The 19,959-nt window shown below is 35.0% G+C and overlaps 2 protein-coding genes across 10 annotated transcripts in view; one reads left to right on the forward strand and one right to left on the reverse strand.

Annotated features, from left to right (window-relative positions):
- Window positions 1–6,399, forward strand: part of ppp1r9ba (protein phosphatase 1, regulatory subunit 9Ba) — an 87,138-nt gene extending 80,739 nt beyond the window's left edge. For 2 of the 6 annotated variants that reach the window (XR_015480713.1, XR_015480711.1), the window contains exons 11-12: window positions 1,522–4,339; window positions 4,697–6,399. Coding sequence is in view for 2 of the 6 variants with exons in the window: in XM_087244315.1 (XP_087100441.1) it covers window positions 1,522–1,575 (54 nt within the window). In the remaining 4 variants the exon portion in view is untranslated. Of the gene's footprint in view, window positions 1–1,521 lie in introns of all 6 variants that reach the window. The other 4 variants (XR_015480712.1, XR_015480710.1, XM_087244315.1 and 1 more) reach the window with 2 other exon arrangements.
- Window positions 6,400–8,768: 2,369 nt separating this feature from the next.
- Window positions 8,769–19,959, reverse strand: part of rapgefl1 (Rap guanine nucleotide exchange factor (GEF)-like 1) — a 77,878-nt gene continuing 66,687 nt past the window's right edge. For 2 of the 4 annotated variants that reach the window (XM_087244319.1, XM_087244317.1), the window contains 3 exons: window positions 19,651–19,705; window positions 11,953–13,878; window positions 8,769–10,027 (listed from right to left, as the gene is read on the reverse strand). In XM_087244319.1, the coding sequence (XP_087100445.1) occupies window positions 13,754–13,878; window positions 19,651–19,705 (180 nt within the window). In that variant the 3' untranslated portion in view covers window positions 8,769–10,027; window positions 11,953–13,753. Of the gene's footprint in view, window positions 10,028–10,241; window positions 13,879–19,650; window positions 19,706–19,959 lie in introns of all 4 variants that reach the window. The other 2 variants (XM_087244318.1, XM_087244316.1) reach the window with 1 other exon arrangement.

Here is a 19,959-nt window from a genome sequence, read left to right on the forward strand (position 1 = left end):
TATTTATAAAAAAAATCAGTTTATTTATTTTTATTATTTTTTAAAATATTTCTTTTCTTTTCTTCCTTGATAAAGTCTTGACTTGAGTAAAAAAAATGTGCTAGACTACACATATCGTCACAATCAGTCATCCAGTGATGCGTTATTTCCCATAGCAGTCCCAAGTGTTGCTATAAAAAATATCTTATCTCAATTAAAAAAAAATAAAAAATCTTATTTCAGTTTCAATAAACACTGATGCTTGCAGACAACTAGTTATTTAAGGGCATTCGTTATGACATGGATAGGATCAAACTTATGATTTATTAAGATTTTTTCCTTTGAAATCTAAGTTTATATTTTCCAGCCATGAGTTGCTTAATAAAGTCCCTCAGCTGAACTTGCCATGAGTGAGACAAAGAAAATAAAAATACATAAGCCCTAAGGAAAAACAGGATCCTCAAGACATAATCTTTAAAATAATGACACTGAAATAATGACAAATTTGCAAATTTATGACAGGTTTGAGATACAATCACAGTAAAGCATTCATTGAATCCTTATTTTTCTCAGAGCAAAACAATTCATCCACCCATTTAGTCGAGTAGTGGACGGCCACAAACAAAAATAAAATTTTTATATTTTTCTTGGAAAAAAACAAAATTAAAACGAATTTTGTTTGGTATCTTAATTTTAATCTTAATCTTTTGTTAGTCAGTTGTTTATAAACAAGAATAAGGAACAACATTTGAGGTGAAGTGTTTCAAAACAAGATTGAGTTGGTTAGTAAAATAAAATAATAATCTAACCCAAATAAAATGAAAGTGAAGTATTCACAGTTTCAGAGAAGCCTACTGTATATTAAACTACTGATGACAAATCTGAATTAGCAGGAAATGCTTTTACAATGTATTTGCAGCACTGAACATGTTCCCGAATTACCTCAGAAGAACGAACTCTGTTGAAAGGCTGAGAGAACTCAAACTCGTCGTGACAATGAAGATGTCTGCATATTTGTGCCAGTCTGTCAGATACAGTTGCTTAAAACACCTTAAAATTTTAGAGAAAGTAGTTAAAGTTTGCATGACCAATGATTGATCTTATGCACCCGAGACCCACCCATAAGTAAATATGCAGCCTACTTTTTAATTACCTGACCAGAGCAGTAACGACAGCACCCACGGATATAACTGAGAAATGATGTTCTCCTATTGCCCAGTGTCAAATGCTGACGTGACGGAACTCTTTGGGAAGAACGAGAGAGAAAATTAAACATGCCAGACTTTCTGCGATGGTGTTGTGAGGAGTGGCAGGCATGGTATCGGTTGTCAAGAACTATGCCGCATTACTGGAGAAGAAACATTTGTCGTTTACGAATTTCTGCGACACTCTACGTCAAGGAAATTGTGCCAAAATCGTGGCAAAATTGTGTGATCTGACCGGAGCTTTAGATTAACAGAATGGATTAAAAACTGGTAAAACTGAACTGTTTAATGTTACTTTAGTTGTAAGTGCTTGAACTCCTGTCTGTTTCCATCTCAGATTACTGACTTGGAGTCAAAGGTTGGCGCTCTGAAGAGTCTGGAGCCTTCGTAAGCCTTCCGCTGTGCGAAATAATGGAGATCTGACGACAGAAACGCCTTGAACTTCACCCCACTCTTCCCTCCAGCCACATTCCCCCTCCATGACCTGAAGAACTCCAGGACACACGAGGGGATGTTCCCGGGGACAGAGACGGGACAAAACAAACACTGTACCAGACGCCCGAGGGACGTCTAGCCATCAGGAGGCCCTTTTTTATAGTCATTTAGTCATTTTCTCCTTGTTTCTTTATAAGCGCCCTTACAGGTATTCTAAACCTCTCTGCAGGAATGTACAAACCTCTTCATTCATTACACGCTTGCAGGAGAAGAAAGAACAGATGAAATGGAGAGGCAGTGACTGACAAGAGGACTGTTTGTATATATTCTGGCATATATTTAAATATTAAAACTGCTTAAGCAATGTGCTGGGGTGGGGGGGTGAAGGGGTAAGGGCTTTACTTTTCACATCCAGGCAAATAATACAGTGAAAATGGTCCATTTTGTGCATGGCGAAGGAGAGGGGATTTTTTCTTAGCTTAAGGACGGCATTGGAAAACAGGGTGGGGAACGTGTAATCTTGACGTTTAGAGTTAGCAATCAGGGGTTTCTCATGTTTGCGTTCTGTGTAGGGTAATGGAAATGTAGGATGATGGGGCTTATGGGTAAAGAAACATCACCAGTTCAGTGCTTGTGGTTAGTCGATGCTCGTGTGCCTAGGTCAACCCTGTTACTCTGTAAGGTGACAGAGTAAGACTTGTGAATCAATCAGAAATATGGCCTTGTTTTATTGCTTCCCAAACCCTTTCGCCAGCCCTCTCTGTTTAAGCAGTGTGTTTACTCCAATGCATCGCTCTCCGGGGACCACGCTAAGTGCACTTGGACTGCGCTACAGAGAGTCCTGGAGAATGCTAACGTTTTATGGCTTTCTTTGTCCTCAGTCCTGCTGGACGTGGATTGATTCAGTATTATCAGTCGTATACAAGGATGTGGAATCTCCTTCTAGTTGTGTTGTGGTGATGGAAAGCAACATGGTCTCAAGGGAAAGTCTAACTGTTTTACATTTTGGCAAATTTATGGCAATTTAATTTATATGAATTTGTACATTCGTCATGTTTCAATATGAACTTCTAGTTTTTAAGTTAGTATGAAATTGCCATCTTTAAGATAGTTAGGCTTTCTTGTGAAATCGGGTTGTTTTTGTGTTTGTTTGTTTGTTTTTTTTGTCTTAAATGTTTTTACATTTTTAAAAAATCGTATTCCTGGGAAAACTGGAGTCTTAACAGCAAGTGAATGAGTTTAAGGCTTTAATTATTATCCGTTTTGTCAAATCAAATCCACAGAAATAAGAATTTTTGAAGTAAAAATGTCATGAAAACGTTTTTGCTTGAAGTATTTAAGGGTCTTGTTCCACAGAACATGTTCCCATGTCAGAAAAGTATTGTTTTCAACCATTGCCTTTGGCTTATTTAGGTGCTTTGTCTCTCATTTCAAATGGAAAAATCGTGTGAACAGCACTTGAAAAATCGTTTTTCAAATTTACTTTCTTCGACGTCCCGTAAATTAACCAAAAAGAGAATTATTTGTTTTTTTTAAATGCTGGAAAACTCCCATTCACAGCGCAGTATTGAAAATTCTTCCATATTTCTTCTGAAAGTATTTACTTTTTCAGGTTTTACAATCTTTAATCATCATTTCTTTAATTTTTTGTATTAATTTACATTGGTTGATAATGTAAAGCAGCAAAGTGATGCAGCGGTCACACTTTGAGCTTGTGAAATTCTGCTCTACAGTGAGCAATTGCTCCATATTTAAAATATCTGTCCAGAAAGGTCATGTTCTGATTTTTGATTAGTCTCATGCACTCACGCGATGTGGTTTCACAGGTCAGAGTTTACCAAGCTTGAACTTTGCAATGCAGCAAACTGCAAAACTTGTCGTACGAGCTTGCGTTTCCAGGTCTGCTGCATTCGCTTGCGTATGAAGTCTATGAGTTGAAAAGTCACCACGGCTTAACAGCAGCAGTTTTGTGGAATGATATGTTCAAGCAACACACTCTAGGAGTCCTAAAATCATAATTTGTGGCATAATTTATACGTCAGTCATCTTAAGCTGCAATTAGACGGCATTTATCTGACTTTCGCAGTCACAGTTAACTAAAATCATTTTTCTGTCAGATGAGAAACTTTATTTTTTGGCTCCAATAATTATGGGACTATTATCTCAATTTTAGTAATTTCTTGGCTGTTTAACCCTGATAGCACATCAGTGTTCTCTAGCAACCAAGTACAACTTGACTGAAAGGATACCGCAATTATATATTTATGTATATAGTTCTTAAAAACAAACCCATTTTTGAGGGATTTTTGGTTTTTATTTGCACAATGTGAGAGAAACCTTGTGTTGCGTCTAAACGGCATAACATCGACGTTAACAATGCTAATCGATTTGGTGTTGAAAACATTGACATTTTTTGACATCCACACATTGATGCCCTTTTGACCACCAAAATATCAACACACAACGTGTTGCATAAGAAATGTTTCTTATCTGAAAGAGTCAATTTCAAATTTACAATTGATTTTGTATTCTTACAATGCATATAAACTACCTTGATGTCAAAATGGCGTCTAATATTGGCGTCAAAGACAGGACAGTCCTGTAAAGTATTTTTGATGTGTTTTTGATGCTTTTGATGCTGAATGTGTGTGAGATGTCAATTTGATGTCAAAACAACATCTAACAATAGTCAAAAACGCAACAAAAATCTCATTTTAGAAGTCAATTCGATGTTGTTTTTACATCAATTCATGTAAGCTACATAAAATTGACGTATCCCTACAATAAACGTAAACTATATTGATGTCAAAACAGCATCTAATTGACATCTAAAATTAGCGTCAAATCAGGACAGTCTTGTAAATGATTTTTGATGTATTTTTGATGCTAGTATCAGATGTCAAAACGACATTTAACACTAGCGTCAAAAAACAGATAAAAAATCTAATTTCAGACATCAACTAGATGATGTTTTTACATCAATGCATGTAAACTATGTCGAATTGACATCTAAAATTTGCGTCAAACCAGGACAGTCCTGTAAATGTTTTTTTTGATGTTTTTGACGCTAGTGGTAGATGTCAATTTGATGTTGTTTTGACATTAAACTGATTAACATGTTTTTGATGTTGTTGATATTGCACTAGTATAGAAGGACATTCGGAAAGATATGCGAACAAAATGGTCGTATTTACATCAAACTAACATCTAAAATTAGCGTCAAATCAGGAGAGTCTAGTAAATAGTTTTTGATGCATTTTAGACTCTAGTGTTTGATGTCAATTTGATATCAAAATAGTTAATTGACATTGAATCGATAAGCATATTTTAAAAATGTTTTTGATGTCATTGATGCTAGTCAAACATGAATTTGATGTCAAAACGACATCTAACACTAGCATCAAAAACACATCAAAATCTAAATTTAGACGTCAATTTTATGTTGTTTTGGCATCAATGCATGTAAGCAACATCAAATTGGCGCCAATTGAATTGACTAGCATGTTTTTGAAGTGTTTTTGATGTCGCTAATATTGTATGAATGATATACGAACAAAATTGTCACATTTACTATTTATTTTGTATCCCTACAATGCATGTAAACTACAATAATGTCAAAACAACAGCAAATTGACGTCTAAAATTAGCGTCAAATCAGCAGTCTTGTAAATGATTTTTGATGCATTTCTGACTCTAGTGTTTGTCAATTTGGTGTCGTTTTGATGTCAATGTAGTTAATTGACATTAAACCAATTAGCATATTTTTAAAATGTTTTTCATGTTATTGACTGGTATAGAAGACTGGACTGGTATATTCGGAAAGATATACGAACAAAATGACCATATTTACAATGGATTTTGTATCCCTACAATGCATATGAACTACATTGATGATGAAACAACATCAAATTGACGTCTAATGTTGGCGTCAAAAACAGGACAGTACTGTAAATGATTTTTGATGTGTTTTTGATGCTAGTTTCAATTTGATGTCATTTTGACATAAAGGTAATTAATCGACATTAAACCGATTAGCAAATTTTTGAAAGAGTTTTTGATGTCGTTGACTGCGTAGAAGGACATTCGCAAAGATATCCGAACAAAATGGCCATAACTGCAGTGCATTTGAGCCTCTGTTTGCTGAAATATATATATTTGTAAAGAGCTGACTAATACACAACCACCAAGTATGGATGTCCAGGCACAAGAGAAAACTGAAGTGGATTTGTCATGAGTCGCTGTAGAGAGCAAAGAAATGAGTTATGGTGGAAACGGACACTTTGAATCTTAGCTATAAACGCTTTTAAATTTCACACTTTAGCTTAGCTTAGCTTAGCTGCTGCCTTTAATGAAATGAATTTGCTTCCATGTACAGGAAAGAGCTTTGTGTTTCTCTCCTCGCTTGTTGGTGTAATAGTCAATTCCTCTTTATTTTTGGTGTCTAATGTTGCCGTTAAGCGAGCTGTTTAACAGAAATGCATTGAGGGGAAAAAAAGCCTACAGTATGCGAAGACTTGAAGTTTGATTGTAATTGCCATAGTTTTACATTAGCGCATTTGTCTGACACCTAACATAAAGCAGGAATGCCATTGATTTTATAGTTGTTTTACAAACTCTTCGCCATTTCCTCTGTATTATTTTAGTCCCCTATTTTTTAACCCCTGCCATGTAAATTGCTACCACATGATCCAGAGGAAGATGTTCTCCATTTTCAAATAAGCGTCATGTTCAATAATTGCATAAGTACTGTCATAATAAATGCAGAAATGTGCTGAGCAAATGCTTGAAACGGTCTGTTTTTGAAGCATGGGTCTTTGCATTATTATTTTGTGTATGATATTTTGTGTCATGGTTGAGATTTATTATATCTTTGACATCATGGCACTAGGAAATATTGCAAAAATAATGTCTGATCCCTACATACATACATACAACAGAAGACGAGTGGTATTATTTTGCTGTCTATCACAGAAGTCACGATTTTGTCAGCAGCACAGCACAGTTTCCTCTGTGGAGATGCTATGTTTGGCATGCTATTATTTCTGTCGTTCAGTTTGCTGCTGTGATTGGCACACAAATTGCACCCTTTCATATTTTTCCCTTTTTTTTAATGGATCCAAACAATCCCACTTATTAGGAAAATGTGATATTTTTTGTTATTTTTCAAGTGTGATAATTGTTTGAGCTTATCCATTTTTAGTGAATGGTTTGTCTGGTAATTATACTGATTTTTTTTTTCTGAGCAGTTAAAGGTGCAGTAAGTGATTTCTGAGGGTTATTTCAAACTTGGTTTGGTTTGCCTAGTTCAGGGGTGTTCAAACTCGTGGAGGGCCGGTGTCCTCCATAGTTTAGTTCTAACTTCCTTCAGCACACCTTTCTGGACGTTTCTAGTATACCTAGAAAGAGCTTGATTAGCTGCTTCAGGTGTGTTTAATTGGGGTTGGAGCTAAAATATGCAGGACACCGGCCCTCCAGGAGCGAGTTTGGACAACCCTGGCCTAGTTGAATATATATAGATAATGGAGAAGACAATTAAATAACCCCAACAGTTCATTACACTCTTTTACATTTTTAAACAATTCTTTAACTTTTCTGAGAAGCTGACTGTATGTTCTGGAGCAATACAAATGATTATTTAATGGCTGATAAAAAGTTCAATATTTGCTTAAGATGAATTTAAGATAAAAGGCCTAAATAAATAATGTGCACTTTTTTTGTGCATTATTTAGGTACTGATGTTAAATTTTGTGTAAATAGCAGATCTAGTGTATATGCAACAGAAACTGTAGGGTTCCACACAATTGTTTTAAGTTAACTTATTAGTTTATTTATTTATTTTTTTCAAATTTCAGTGGACTTAATAAATCAAGTTCACCCAAAAAAATAAATAAATAAAAAATCAGCAATTGTATTGTTTCAGCTGATTTTATCTGTCATTTTTAGAATCTGCATTTGCACAATATTATTTTATTTGTATAAAAGGTTTTGTTCCAATTAATCAATTTTGACAATTCAAGTTTTATACATGTCAGTAGGTGATTTCATTCATTTTTAAGCAAATCAATTTTTGCGCAAGTGAGAGAAAATGAACATCAACACAAAAACACATCTCTCTGTCTTACAGATGTGACACCTATAAATCACACATAATCTTAAAAGTTGTGCACAACTGATTGGTGTCACACCCATTAATAAATATCATTAGCATGTAAAAAAAGCATGCTTAAAAACTGGTTTAAGGAGGAAATTGGAGGTACAGGATGCCTTTTTAGCCATCTTGGTGCAAGTTACAGAATCAAACCAAATCTTTATTTCCCCCCTTAATGTATTATTATTTTTTTATAAAATATAATTGGTGTACACTGTAAAAAATGCTGGCTTCCATACAGTTCCTTAATGTTGTCCCAACACAAATCCATGAAGTTAACAGTTTTTTTTTTTTTTTTACTAAAATTTAAGTGGATTTAACAAAAAATAAATAAAATTTGAGTTGTCCCCCCCAAAATAAGCTCAAGAAATGTGTTGATTCAGCTCATAATGTTGATGTCATTATAAATCAGTGGTTTTAATAATAATAACTATTAATATTAAATTATTATCCTGTGCATTGGTGGAGTTGCTCTAAAACTATAAAAACTGGACTGAAGCCATTTTGATTAACTAAAACGTCATCATGTTATGCTGCGTTGACATCATGCTATAACATTTGAAATAAATTAGTATATTATTAAGGTCACAATTATTTTGATGGTCTGTTTGCTGAATTTAAGTTACATTGCATCTACATGTCAACTAATTCTCATTACATTATAAGTAGACTGTTGGGTTGGGGTTGGCGTTAGTGTAAGCTGTACTTGCAAAGTTTCTTATAGTCAGTTAAATGTCTGTTGAAGGAGTCAGTATCAAGCAGACAGTCTACTAATACTCTAATGGACCATCAAAATAAAGTGTTACCAATATTATTAGTACTTTTTCATATTTATTATTATCACCATGGTTATTTCCAAAATACTTGCAGCACGAGCTGAGACCAAATTGACACTTTATTATTGAGGAACTTTCATGTAAATTCCTGTACTCTTAGTATCATATTTGCTCTCGGTTTAAGCATTCTAAATTCAACCCATGTACACAAAGACACATGTCGAGTGCTCATCACAAGAGGCTTTATTTTAGATGCATCTTTGACTCACGTCAAGAAAAGTGGGCGGAGCGGCAGCATCACACGCCCCGCCCTCCGTGCCTTTCATTGGACACGTCTGAGTTTCAGAGAATCGCACTGTAAACACGGACTTCTGTACAAAACCAAAAACAACAAGAGAATACCCGCTTCAAAAAAGATCAACTAAAAAACCAATGAGAACCTTTGACCAAATAAAAACAGCAAAAAAATCCAACTTAACCACCGACATGCTGTACAAATCCATCCATCGCAGACAGACAACGCAAAAGAAACGTATGCGACCAAAACAGAGGATATGTACAAGTCATCTGTAATGGATAAGAAATAATAATAATAATAATAATAATAATAATATCAAACCGAAACAACGAAACCAGCGAATATGCTATACAATTCTTTCATCGCAAACCGCAGACTCTGTCCGGGCTCGTCGCCTTTTAAACTGTACACATACTTTTTTGTTTGTCTCAGATTTACAAAACAAATATTCTTCTTGAGAGTCCATCTCATAGCTCTTACATAAAATAGAGTCATATTCATATTTATTTTTGCTATTTACATGTGGTATGTACAGCGCAGCCTTACAGGCTGTCCCGTGTGTGACCTCAGGAGGAGATCCTGAGAGAGTCCAATCCAAGACCAGCATCTTGTACAGAGATCACTTTCAGCTTTTAGGAGAAATCAACACGTACACTTCAGAGTGTTCATTTTAGCATTCAACACAAGAGCAAACTAAAATGTTGAACTCATTTGGGTGCTTCTGTCTGAACATCAGATAAAATACTGCATTTGGTCATGTTTTTTTGGTCACTTTATTTTGATGGTCCGTTTGTTGCATTGCATCTACATGCCAACTAATTCTCTTTAGATTTGAAGTAGAGTTTGGGGTTGGGGTTAGTGTAAGTTGTACTTGCAAAGTTTCTTATAGTCAGTTAAATGTCTGTTGAAGGAGCAGTATCAGCACATTATGCAGACAGTCTAGTAATACTCAAATGGACCATCAAAATAGTGTTACATGTTTTTTTTTTTGGTTTGTTGCTAACCTTTAGAGAAGCAGAGGACGGTAAATGTCTTCTACACTGCAAAATATAGGTGAGAGTGGGGACGAATGTATCATTATTTGTAAAAACATATTTTTAGAGAGATGTTTTTAGACAGAACTATATTTTTGCTGTAGATACTAACTCATTATTGTGCTCTATCAATATCGGGGAGAGGGTGCTCGCTGCAGAGCCATTTGAGCAGAGCTTAGCTCCAGCGAGGGGGAGCATGAGCTCTCGTTCTGCCTCCTGTAAGCTGTTTTAATGCGTACACCAACCCCACCCCTAACCCTACCCCCAGTAACATCACTCGTAGAAGAAGTGCAAAAAAGGTGGAGCTCAAGCTCAAGTTCCCCCTCGCTGGAGCTCAGCTCGCCCAGACGGCTCTGCAGCGAGCACCACTTGATATCGGGGGGTATTTTGAACAACTGTAGAACAACAAAATAATATCACTTCAAATAGAAAATAAATAAATTGTTACTTTTGAGCCTGTCAGTACACTGTAAAAATCGATGTTTAATTGGAAAAGTCTGTCAATTGAATTTGCGAATGTAAAATGTTAAAAACAGTAGATTACTGTCAATCATAGCTGCCGGTATTTTTTTTGTAAAATCAAGAAGAAAAAAACAGCAAAATACTGTAAAAGCTTTGTGTCATTGATATTAGCGTCTGTGTTCAAGATGATCTGAGAGTATCTGATGTTTTCTGTAGCTTCATTTATTAAAACGTAACTGTGTACTGTAGTTACTAATGCAGTGAAAAGCTGATTGTTAATTTCAGTCACACATGAACACACTAATGCCTTTAATCAATAGGAATAAATGAAAAGGCAAGAATTCAGCACTGTATTTTCAACTGTTTAAGTTTTTGTGCTTAAAATATTTGAGGCAACGAGTTACATCAATAATTTTGAGTTCTGCTTACTAATTTGGGTTTATAGTGTACAGTGTACAATATTTAGACAATTCAAATGTTTTAGAAGTGTAGGTTTTGGTTTTTGTGTTTACTTAAATGTTTTAGTTCAGCTTAATCATTTAAGGCAATCGGTTTCCTAATGTTTTTCTTGTAATGTGAACACTTATAAGAAGTGAACACAACTATTTTGAGTCAACAGTACTGACGTTTAATTCATTAAGAAGTTGTAAATACAGACTGTTTTAAGTTATGCTCACTTAAAATCAATACACTACTTATAAATGTTCCTAAGGTCAGTCAACTTATTACATTTTAGTATAGGGACAACAAGTAACACAACAATATTTGCTTGATTTAGCTTTAATTTTGTTTATTTGAAATATGTCTGACTGTGTCCTTGTTAATGTTCTCTGCAAACATATTTTGTTCTTTATTTTTGCCAAAATTATTAAATATGTATTTTCATTTTATATTACACTTCCACATTTTTATGATTTTAAAACAATTTTTGAGTTTAAAACAATGATTAATATGCATAAAATATATTAATCAAAATACTAAAAACTCTAGTTTGGAAGTGAAATATAAAGTACAGTTGAAGTCAGAATTATTCGCCCCCTGTTTATAGGGTAATTAGGCAAGTTATTGTATAACGATGGTTTGTTCTGTAGACTATCAAACAAATATAGCTTAAAGGGGCTGTTAATTTTGTCCTTAAAATTGTGTTTAAAAAATAAAAATGGCTTTTTTTTCTAGCCAAAATAAAACAAAAAAGACTTTCTCCAGAAGAAAAAGTATTATCAGACATACTGTGAAAATTTCTTTGTTCTGTTAAACATCATTTGGGAAATGAAAAATCAAGTCAAATGAAAAATCTAAGGATAATAATTCTGACTTCAGCTGTATGTCTATCAGCAGTTACAGTGTTACTTTTGTCCCCACATGAACTCTTGCCATCTAAACCTGATTTACTTTTGAACTGAAAAACTCAGAGATTGAAAACTTGAGGGTGTTATTGCACTAAATAACCTGTAGACTGATCATTACTTTGACATTAAAAGAGAAGCACAGCTTGTAATAAGGAGAAAAAAAACTGCTTCCATAATTTTTGCACAGAAAAACTGAATTTTAGGTGTAACCGCAGGACAGTTCTCAAAACAGCTGATATTTGGCAGCTCCATTAAGGGTTGCATGCTGAATTTGCTGTTATAGCCTTGAAAGCAAATGTTATCAGGGCTTGGAGAAAAACGTTTTGTTACATTCGTTGCACGTTCCTTTCGTCCCCACTCTCACCTAAGAGTATTTTTTTCAACATATTTTTTTTAAAACATCCACAGAAACAAATGAATATACAGTAAATATGCTTCATTTTGTTTTTACTCCAGTATGACAAATAATTAGGAATACTGAGGCCTGTTTTGGGGAATACAAGTACTTGACAGGACTCCAGTACAAATATCTAACATCCTTAAAAAGATAGAAATCAAATTGATTATTATTAGTATTCCTAATTGAAATTTTGAGTTTTTTACAAATTGTCTATATAAATGCATCATTTTTGCTTGTAGTCTTGCAGACATTACATAACGTTCAAATATTCATATAAGGAATGTTTAATCTTACAGGATAACATTATATATGTTTGTGTATATTTTCCCCCTCCCAGTGATTGGAAATATCAAAATATTAAAGTATGTATCTTTTTTGTACAAATATCTATCGTCCATGAACTAAAAAGATAGATTCATTAATACATTCTGATTATAATTTCAGTCTTCATATCTATATCATTTTTGGCTCCACTTTTTAAACAGTTTCTTTGCTTTAAGTATGTTTTATCAAATATATTTTCACATGCAGTGCTCAGCATATATGAGTACATATATGAGTAACCCTAACCCTAACACCTCTGACAAATCGATCTTTTACATTCATATTTTGAATAGGAAGCTATACAATATAATATGTATGCATATACATTAGATTAGTCAGTGATGAAGCCAAATCTGGAGCTTATCTAACAAAATCACTTATGATATCGGTCCAAAAACTAGTACAGCCAAATTTATGTTATAGAAAAATATTAAATACAAATTTAAACAAGAGGAAAAATCTAGAAAAGCGACGAAAAAAACATAAAAATTTAGTTGAAATTTTGTAGGTTGTAATTTGTTTTTGCAATATTTTGCTCAAATTTAATTGAATTTTCTTCCAATTTTTAAATGTTTGGTGACTAAAATATGATTTGATTAAATATATCTGTTTAATAAATCAGATTTTTTTAAAATGCACTAAACAAACATTTCCTACATTCACTGAGAAATGGAGAAAAATATTCATTTACAAAATGGGCTGTACTCAATTATGCTGAGCACTGTATACCTGCTGTTTGGTTTTCATGATGAACACTGACATGAAGTGGTTTACGCAGTAGCTACATTCACCGATGTCCTCTGTCTTCAGGATAGTGGAGCTGGTCTTGGATTGGGACTCTATTGATGGCTGGGGATCCATATTGTTCAGAACACAAACATTGAATGACTGCAGGCCAGTTTGCACATGGGGTGCAGTAAGTGCCAGTGTTGGCAAGGGACGAGGGAAGACCACAGGTCAGATTGTCACATGTATTTAAGGGTCATGAATGAGTAAAATAAAATAAAATTGAAAAAGTGCAGTGTTTCTGAAGGCCCGGACGACAATACGAATAAGCTTATTCCGGTTTGGTTCAGTTCGACTGATGGCAGTGCAATCAGGAGAGGTTTCCCTTCAGCAGAAAAATAGTCTGAAAAACGAATCCAGATATGGCGAATAATGAATGCTCATAATCAACACTGACACAGAATCTCACTCAAAGCACAATTCATGGACACTATTCGTCGATCGGTGATGCGGAGGCGGAGCCTGAGATGATTGACAGCCCAGCTGGCTTGATCCGTGACGGTGGAGAATGAAGTGTCTGTGTCTGGAGGTTTTCTAGATATGGCTTGTAGGTCCCTTCACATGTCTTTTGGCTCCAGTTTGCTGGACATCTCAAAAAGCAGGTTCTGATTGTCGATGACCTGCAGCTGCCGGACGTACGCTTTCGTCTGGAGGTGCGAAGGGGACGGCTCGGCCTCCATAGCTGTTGGACAGGAAGAAAAACACACATCAGATAAAGGAGCTGCTTGAAAAACATCCAAACATTCAAATGCAAGTCAGTGTATTTCATTGTTTTTTGTATTATACAGTGCTCAGCATAACTGAGTACAGCCCATTTTGAAAATGAGTATTTTTCTCCATTTCTCAGTTAATATGGGCAATGTATTTTGGTGCATTTAAACAACTGATTAAAAAACTGATTTATTAAATAGATATATTTATTCAAATCATATTTTAGTCTCCAAACATATTTAGAAATTAAAAGATAATACAATTAATTTCAGGCTAAATATTGCAAAAATAAATTACAACCTTCAAAATTTCAATGTAATTTTACATGTTATTATTATAATTTTTTTGCGTTTCTTGATTTTTCCTTTTTTTTATTTGTATTTAAGATTTTTCTACAACATATAAATTTGGCTGTACAAGTTTTTGGACCGTTATTTTGTTAAATAAGCTCCAGATTTGGCTTCAGTACTGACTAATCTAAAGTATATTCATAAATATAACATTGTACAGTTTCCTATTTAAAATATGAGTTTAAAAAGAGAGATTTGTGAGGGGTGTGCTTATATATGCTGAGCATTGTATAAACGCACACCTATGTCTTGATTTTATACACATTTGTTTATTTTATGTTGAGCTGTATTTTCAGAAAGTTTTATGATTTCTTTTTAAATTAATCATTAATCAAATTTATTGCAAAATTAGCACACAGCTAAAACCACTACTCATTGATTAAAAGGTGATTAAAGGAGTCTCATAAACAAAGAACAAAGATAAAGAACATAAAAGATAGTGTTGAAATGAAAGAATTATAGCATCCTCCACAAAGGTAGGTGTGTGTGTGTGTGTGTGTGTGTGTGTGAGTGTGAGAGATTCAGTGTCAGATCACATGGTGGCGTGTTTGAGCTGAGAGACTCACATTCATGTGATCTCAAACATTCATGTCCAGCTGACCACACACACACTGCTAAACCACACTTCTCCAAAAGAAAGGGAGTTGAAAGAAAGAAAAACTGAGAGAAAATGGAGAGAGAGAGTGCGCCAGGCTCTTTCAGGCTCTATGAATAGCTGCACATTGTCCTGCCTGATCTTCAGAAAGAACTGTCACTCCGCCTCTGCATCAGCTTCAGCTGTCAATCATGTTCTGGCAGGACTAAAACTGCAGGTTCACAACACCAACAGCTCGTCATCTGCAAACCTGCACCGCTAAACTCACTCACAGAATTAACTGCACCAAACAACTGAGCACAAACATTATGCATCATTAGACTCCAGTACAAATATCTATCATCCTTAAAAAGGTAGAAATCAAATAAGAGTAAGGATCATGCAATGCTAAAAAAAAATGCCTTTTTTTCTCAATTAAGTTTTGTAGAAGTTAATTTAATATATAGTATTATGTAAACTGGTGGCACAGTGGGTAGCATGATTGCCTCATAGCCAGAAGGTCGCTGGTTTGAGCTCTGGCTCGGTCAGTTGGTATTTCTGTGTGGAGTTTGCATGTTCTCCGTGTTCACGTGGGTTTCCTCCGAGTGCTCCGTCTTCCGTTTTTTTCTGTAGGTGGATAAGCTAAATTTTCTGTAGTGTATGTGTGTGAATGAGAGTGTATGGGTGTTTTCCAGTGTTGGGTTGCGGCTGGAAGGGCATCCGATGTGTAAAATATATGCTAGATAAGTTGGTGGTTCATCCCACTGTGGCAACCCCGGATTAATAAAGTGACTAAACCGAAAAGAAAATGAATGAATGATGTAAACTATGTATTAACTATTATTTAAATTGGTTGACTTTAGTAGCACCTGACAAATGATTCCCAGCAGAACATTGCAAAAACAATCAATATTCTAAACATACAGTTAAAGTTAACATTATTAGCCCTCCTGTGGATTTTTTTCCTTTCTTTTTCAAATATTTAATTTCATATTTTACTTTTTTAAATGTATATTTAACAGGGTGAGGATATTTTTTATTTATTTCATTATTTTATTTTAATATATAATATATTATATATATAATATATGATATATTATATCTCTCTTCTGGAGAATGTCTTATTTGTTTAAGGTAAATATTATTAGCTCAGTTACAGAAGCCTCTACAGAAGGATTTGCCTAATTACCGTAACTTGTTTAATTAACCTAGTGAAGCTTTAAAATGTTTAAGTTTAAGTTGAATACTAATATCTTAAAAAAATATCTAGTCAAATATTATGTACTGTCATCACAGCAACGATGAAAAAATGAGTTATTAAAACTAGTATGATTAGAAATGTATTGTCTTTCCTTTAAGCAGATATTTGGGGGGGAAAATATACAAGGGGCTAAAAATTCTGACTTCAACTATGCAGGCATATTATAACAGTTGGGTTCCAGATCAGCAAAGATGCTAAAAATGAATCTTTGCCATCACAGGATAATTATTTCAAATTATATTTCAACATAAATTAGTTATTTTAATATTTTATTAAAATTATTGTTTTATTAATTAATTCATTTTCTTTTCGGCTTAGTCCATTTATTAATCTGGTGTCGCCACAGCGGAATGAACCAACTTATCCATGTCCATTTGTTTTACACAGCCCTTCCAACTGCAACCCATCACTGGGAAACATTCACTGACTCTTATTCACACACATATACTACAGACAATTTAGCCTACCCAATTCAAAATGTCTTTGGACTGTAGGGGAAACCGGAGCACCCGGAGGAAACCCACACTAACACAGGGAGAACACGCAAACTCCACATAAAAACGTCAACAGACCCAGCCAAGACTCAAACCAGCGACCTTCTTGCTGTGAGACGATCATTCTACCCACTGCGCCACCATGATGCTGTTTTATTACTGTAAAATTAATATTATATTACTGTTTCCCTACTTTTTTGATTAAACAAATACAGGCCTGCGAGCATAAACAGCTAAAGAAATATTACAAAATGATTGACTAAGAAAAATAACTTTCACAATAGCCAAGTAAACTCTTTCATAGCTCGGGAGAATTAATGGAGTAACGTTCATTTATGCAACATCTGCACAGATATTTCCTAAAAGACCAAACAGAAGATGCGGACGGCAGAGCCCAGATCATCTGCTCTTCATATTGAATTTGAAAGTGAAATGAGAATCTTCCTCTCCTTAATGTCTTGTGTGAAGTGATTTTTCTCGCCTATCGTCACAGATCATCAGCGTCTTTCCTTTGACTCTCTGACAGCAGGAGCGCATTAGAGACAATTACAGACTCATTACATCTCACATCCCAGCGACTCCCCGAAGTTCACACAGACGCTCGCAGGGAAATGGAGTTGTGCTTGGTCTTACAAATGTCAATGGCTGCAATTTGTCCATTGAAATGCATGGCCTCTGGCCTCGCCACGTCACCAGATGAGCCTCTGCCACCCATGGAAATGTCATCGCAAATGGAGTTCGCTTATGTAGACGACGGCGTCTGATAAACACAAATATTAGCTTACAAGATGCATCCATGAATTTGGTGCATCTGAATGAATTTCTTTAGGTTCCTCAAAAACAAAACAAGCCTCTTCTAGGCATCAGAGTGAAAAGTAGCATACGCTCTGCTGAGCATCAATCCCTCTAATGGAAATGGATGAGGGTGATTCAGTCAGGTAGATGGAGAGAGAATGAGCTCTGATAATTACAGCCTTCATTCACAAGCAGAGGAGAAAATAAGTGTCCTGACGCACAAGACCTGCTGCTGCTCTTCAACTCACTGACAGGCGAGAACAAAGCGCTGATAAAAGAATCATACTAACATAATAGCTGAAAGGGGTTATTTTCTTAGGGAGTTGTAAAAAAAAAAAAATCCTGGGATACTGCGCACAGCTCATCTCATATACTAAACCTTAACAAAGCATATCTAAAGCATAGGTTTATAAATACACTTTTACTGTGTATTTATTTTAGTTTGGCTAGAATAAAGGCATTATTATATTATATTTATATTATATAGAATATATTTCATTATTATTATTAGCCCATTGAGATTTTTTCCCAGTTGTCTACAGAACAAAACACTGTTGTTCAATGAGTTGCCTATTTAAACTAATGGGCTATATGCACAGCTAGTGTTTTTCAGTCAATGATGAACTTCCGGTGAAAGCTTTATATGACCATTTTACATTTCATAAGGTTCCTTTTACAGCATCAAAGTTTTAACGTAATTAAAAAAACATTCTGTTAAATAGACTTAAGCATCCATTTGGTTGTTAAAGCATAAAAAGAAATGAAAGACCGTTTAAACGCAGGCACCACCATTAGCAGCGCACTCTCAAAAATAAAGGCACGTGAGCTGTCACTGAGGTGGTACCTTTTCGAAAGGTACAAATTTGTACCTAAAAGGTCCATATTAATACCTCAAGGGTACATATTAGTAACTAAATGTACAAAAAGGTTCCTCTTAAAATTTTAGGTACTAATATATACTTTTGATGGTACCAATATGGACCCTGTCAAATGTGACAGCTCGCGTACCTTTATTTCTGAGATTGCAGGCTAGCGCAGAAATTCCATTGAAAAAAAAACGGTAAATTTAATTTCACGAATTTAAAGATGTGGGGTGGAAAATTTTAGTTTAATGCAGTGCTTCTTGTTTGGTCTGATACACACTTTATATCGTATCTCAGCCAGGTAGTGAAGATCGCTGTTTTTTAAAGAAATCAGATCTAAAAGCGTTGATTTTTGTATGGGATGACTATTAAACGGAAGCCCTGGGCCTGGCTGACTGAAATGAAAAGTCTGTGTGCCCCAATTAGGACTTTAAACAGCACTTTACGATAATTGATAAATGATGATTGATGATTGATAGATCTTGCAAAATAACCATAAAAATATAATGTACTATAATTATGGCAAAGACATAAATAAATTTTGATATTAAAAATTGTTTACATTTATTTTTTAAATCTCTCTATTAAGCAGCACTTTATTTTTCTTAAATATGTGTAATGTGTTTCTAAATTTCTCTGAGGCATATTTTGTTAGTGATGCTTAAAACAGAATTTGCTGTAGGGCTGGGCCAATAAATGATATCATATCGAATTTCGCTAAAAATGTTTTCAACAACAATGATAAACTCTGAATATTTTTACTCAACATTGATCTAAGAGCACAGCAGCAATATGCAACAACTAGGGCTGTGACGGTGACTGATTTTTTTGTTACCGCTGTGATGAAGCAAGAAATCAATCAAGTATCCCCCAAGACAACACTGAAAGTTTTACAGTTTGTTTAGACTTGCTGGAAGTTGTAGTAGATATTTTTTTGTTTTGTTTATGTTTTACACATTTAATTTACCCTGTAATGCCAGACCTTAAACAGCTTTTTTAATGGCTCATAGATCACAAAAAAGGAAGTATTCTGAAAATGTTGGGTTGGGTCTTGTGTTAAAGTTGGGGTAAGAGGACAGAATATGCAGTCTATTCAATATTACGCCCATGAGAAGTCCCCACAAAACATGACAACCCATCGTGTGTGTGTGTGTGTGCTGAAGTGCTGGCCTGTGGTTTATGACCCTGGGGCTTGGCTGTCCTCAACAGATGGGCAGTGGCAGGGTGGAGCTGCAGTTCCTACAACTAATCCACTCAGACAGGTGTGTGTGTGTGTGTGTGTGTGTGTATGTGCATGCAGGTATGTTGTTATGTTGGCGGGTGGAGACATGCTCTTCTTTTGCACTAATTCTGTTTGACAGGTCTGTGTATGAACGTGTGTGTGTGTGCGTTAGGAATACACATACCTAACTGAGAGCTCCGATACCGCCTGATGCTGCGCACCATCTCCGCCACTTTGTGCTGGAAAGAAAGAAAGAAAGAATGAATGAATACAGTACACACACAGTAATTAAATAATGCTCATTCATCAAAGTCTGGAGTGGAAGCAGTGGTGGTTCTAGCTAAAATGGCACCCTGGGTGAACCACCCCATATACACCCCTCAACTCCCCTCCACCAAACTTATAAATAGTTGCATGGTTAAATCTAGTTATAAAACAGGACCAATAAACATGTACATTCTAAATTGAATGTTGGCTGTTTTAACTCAAAAAC

Source organism: Danio rerio, chromosome 3 (genome assembly GCF_052040795.2).
Source record: "Danio rerio strain M-AB ecotype USA chromosome 3, GRCz13ab, whole genome shotgun sequence".
NCBI classification, from domain to species: domain Eukaryota; kingdom Metazoa; phylum Chordata; class Actinopteri; order Cypriniformes; family Danionidae; genus Danio; species Danio rerio.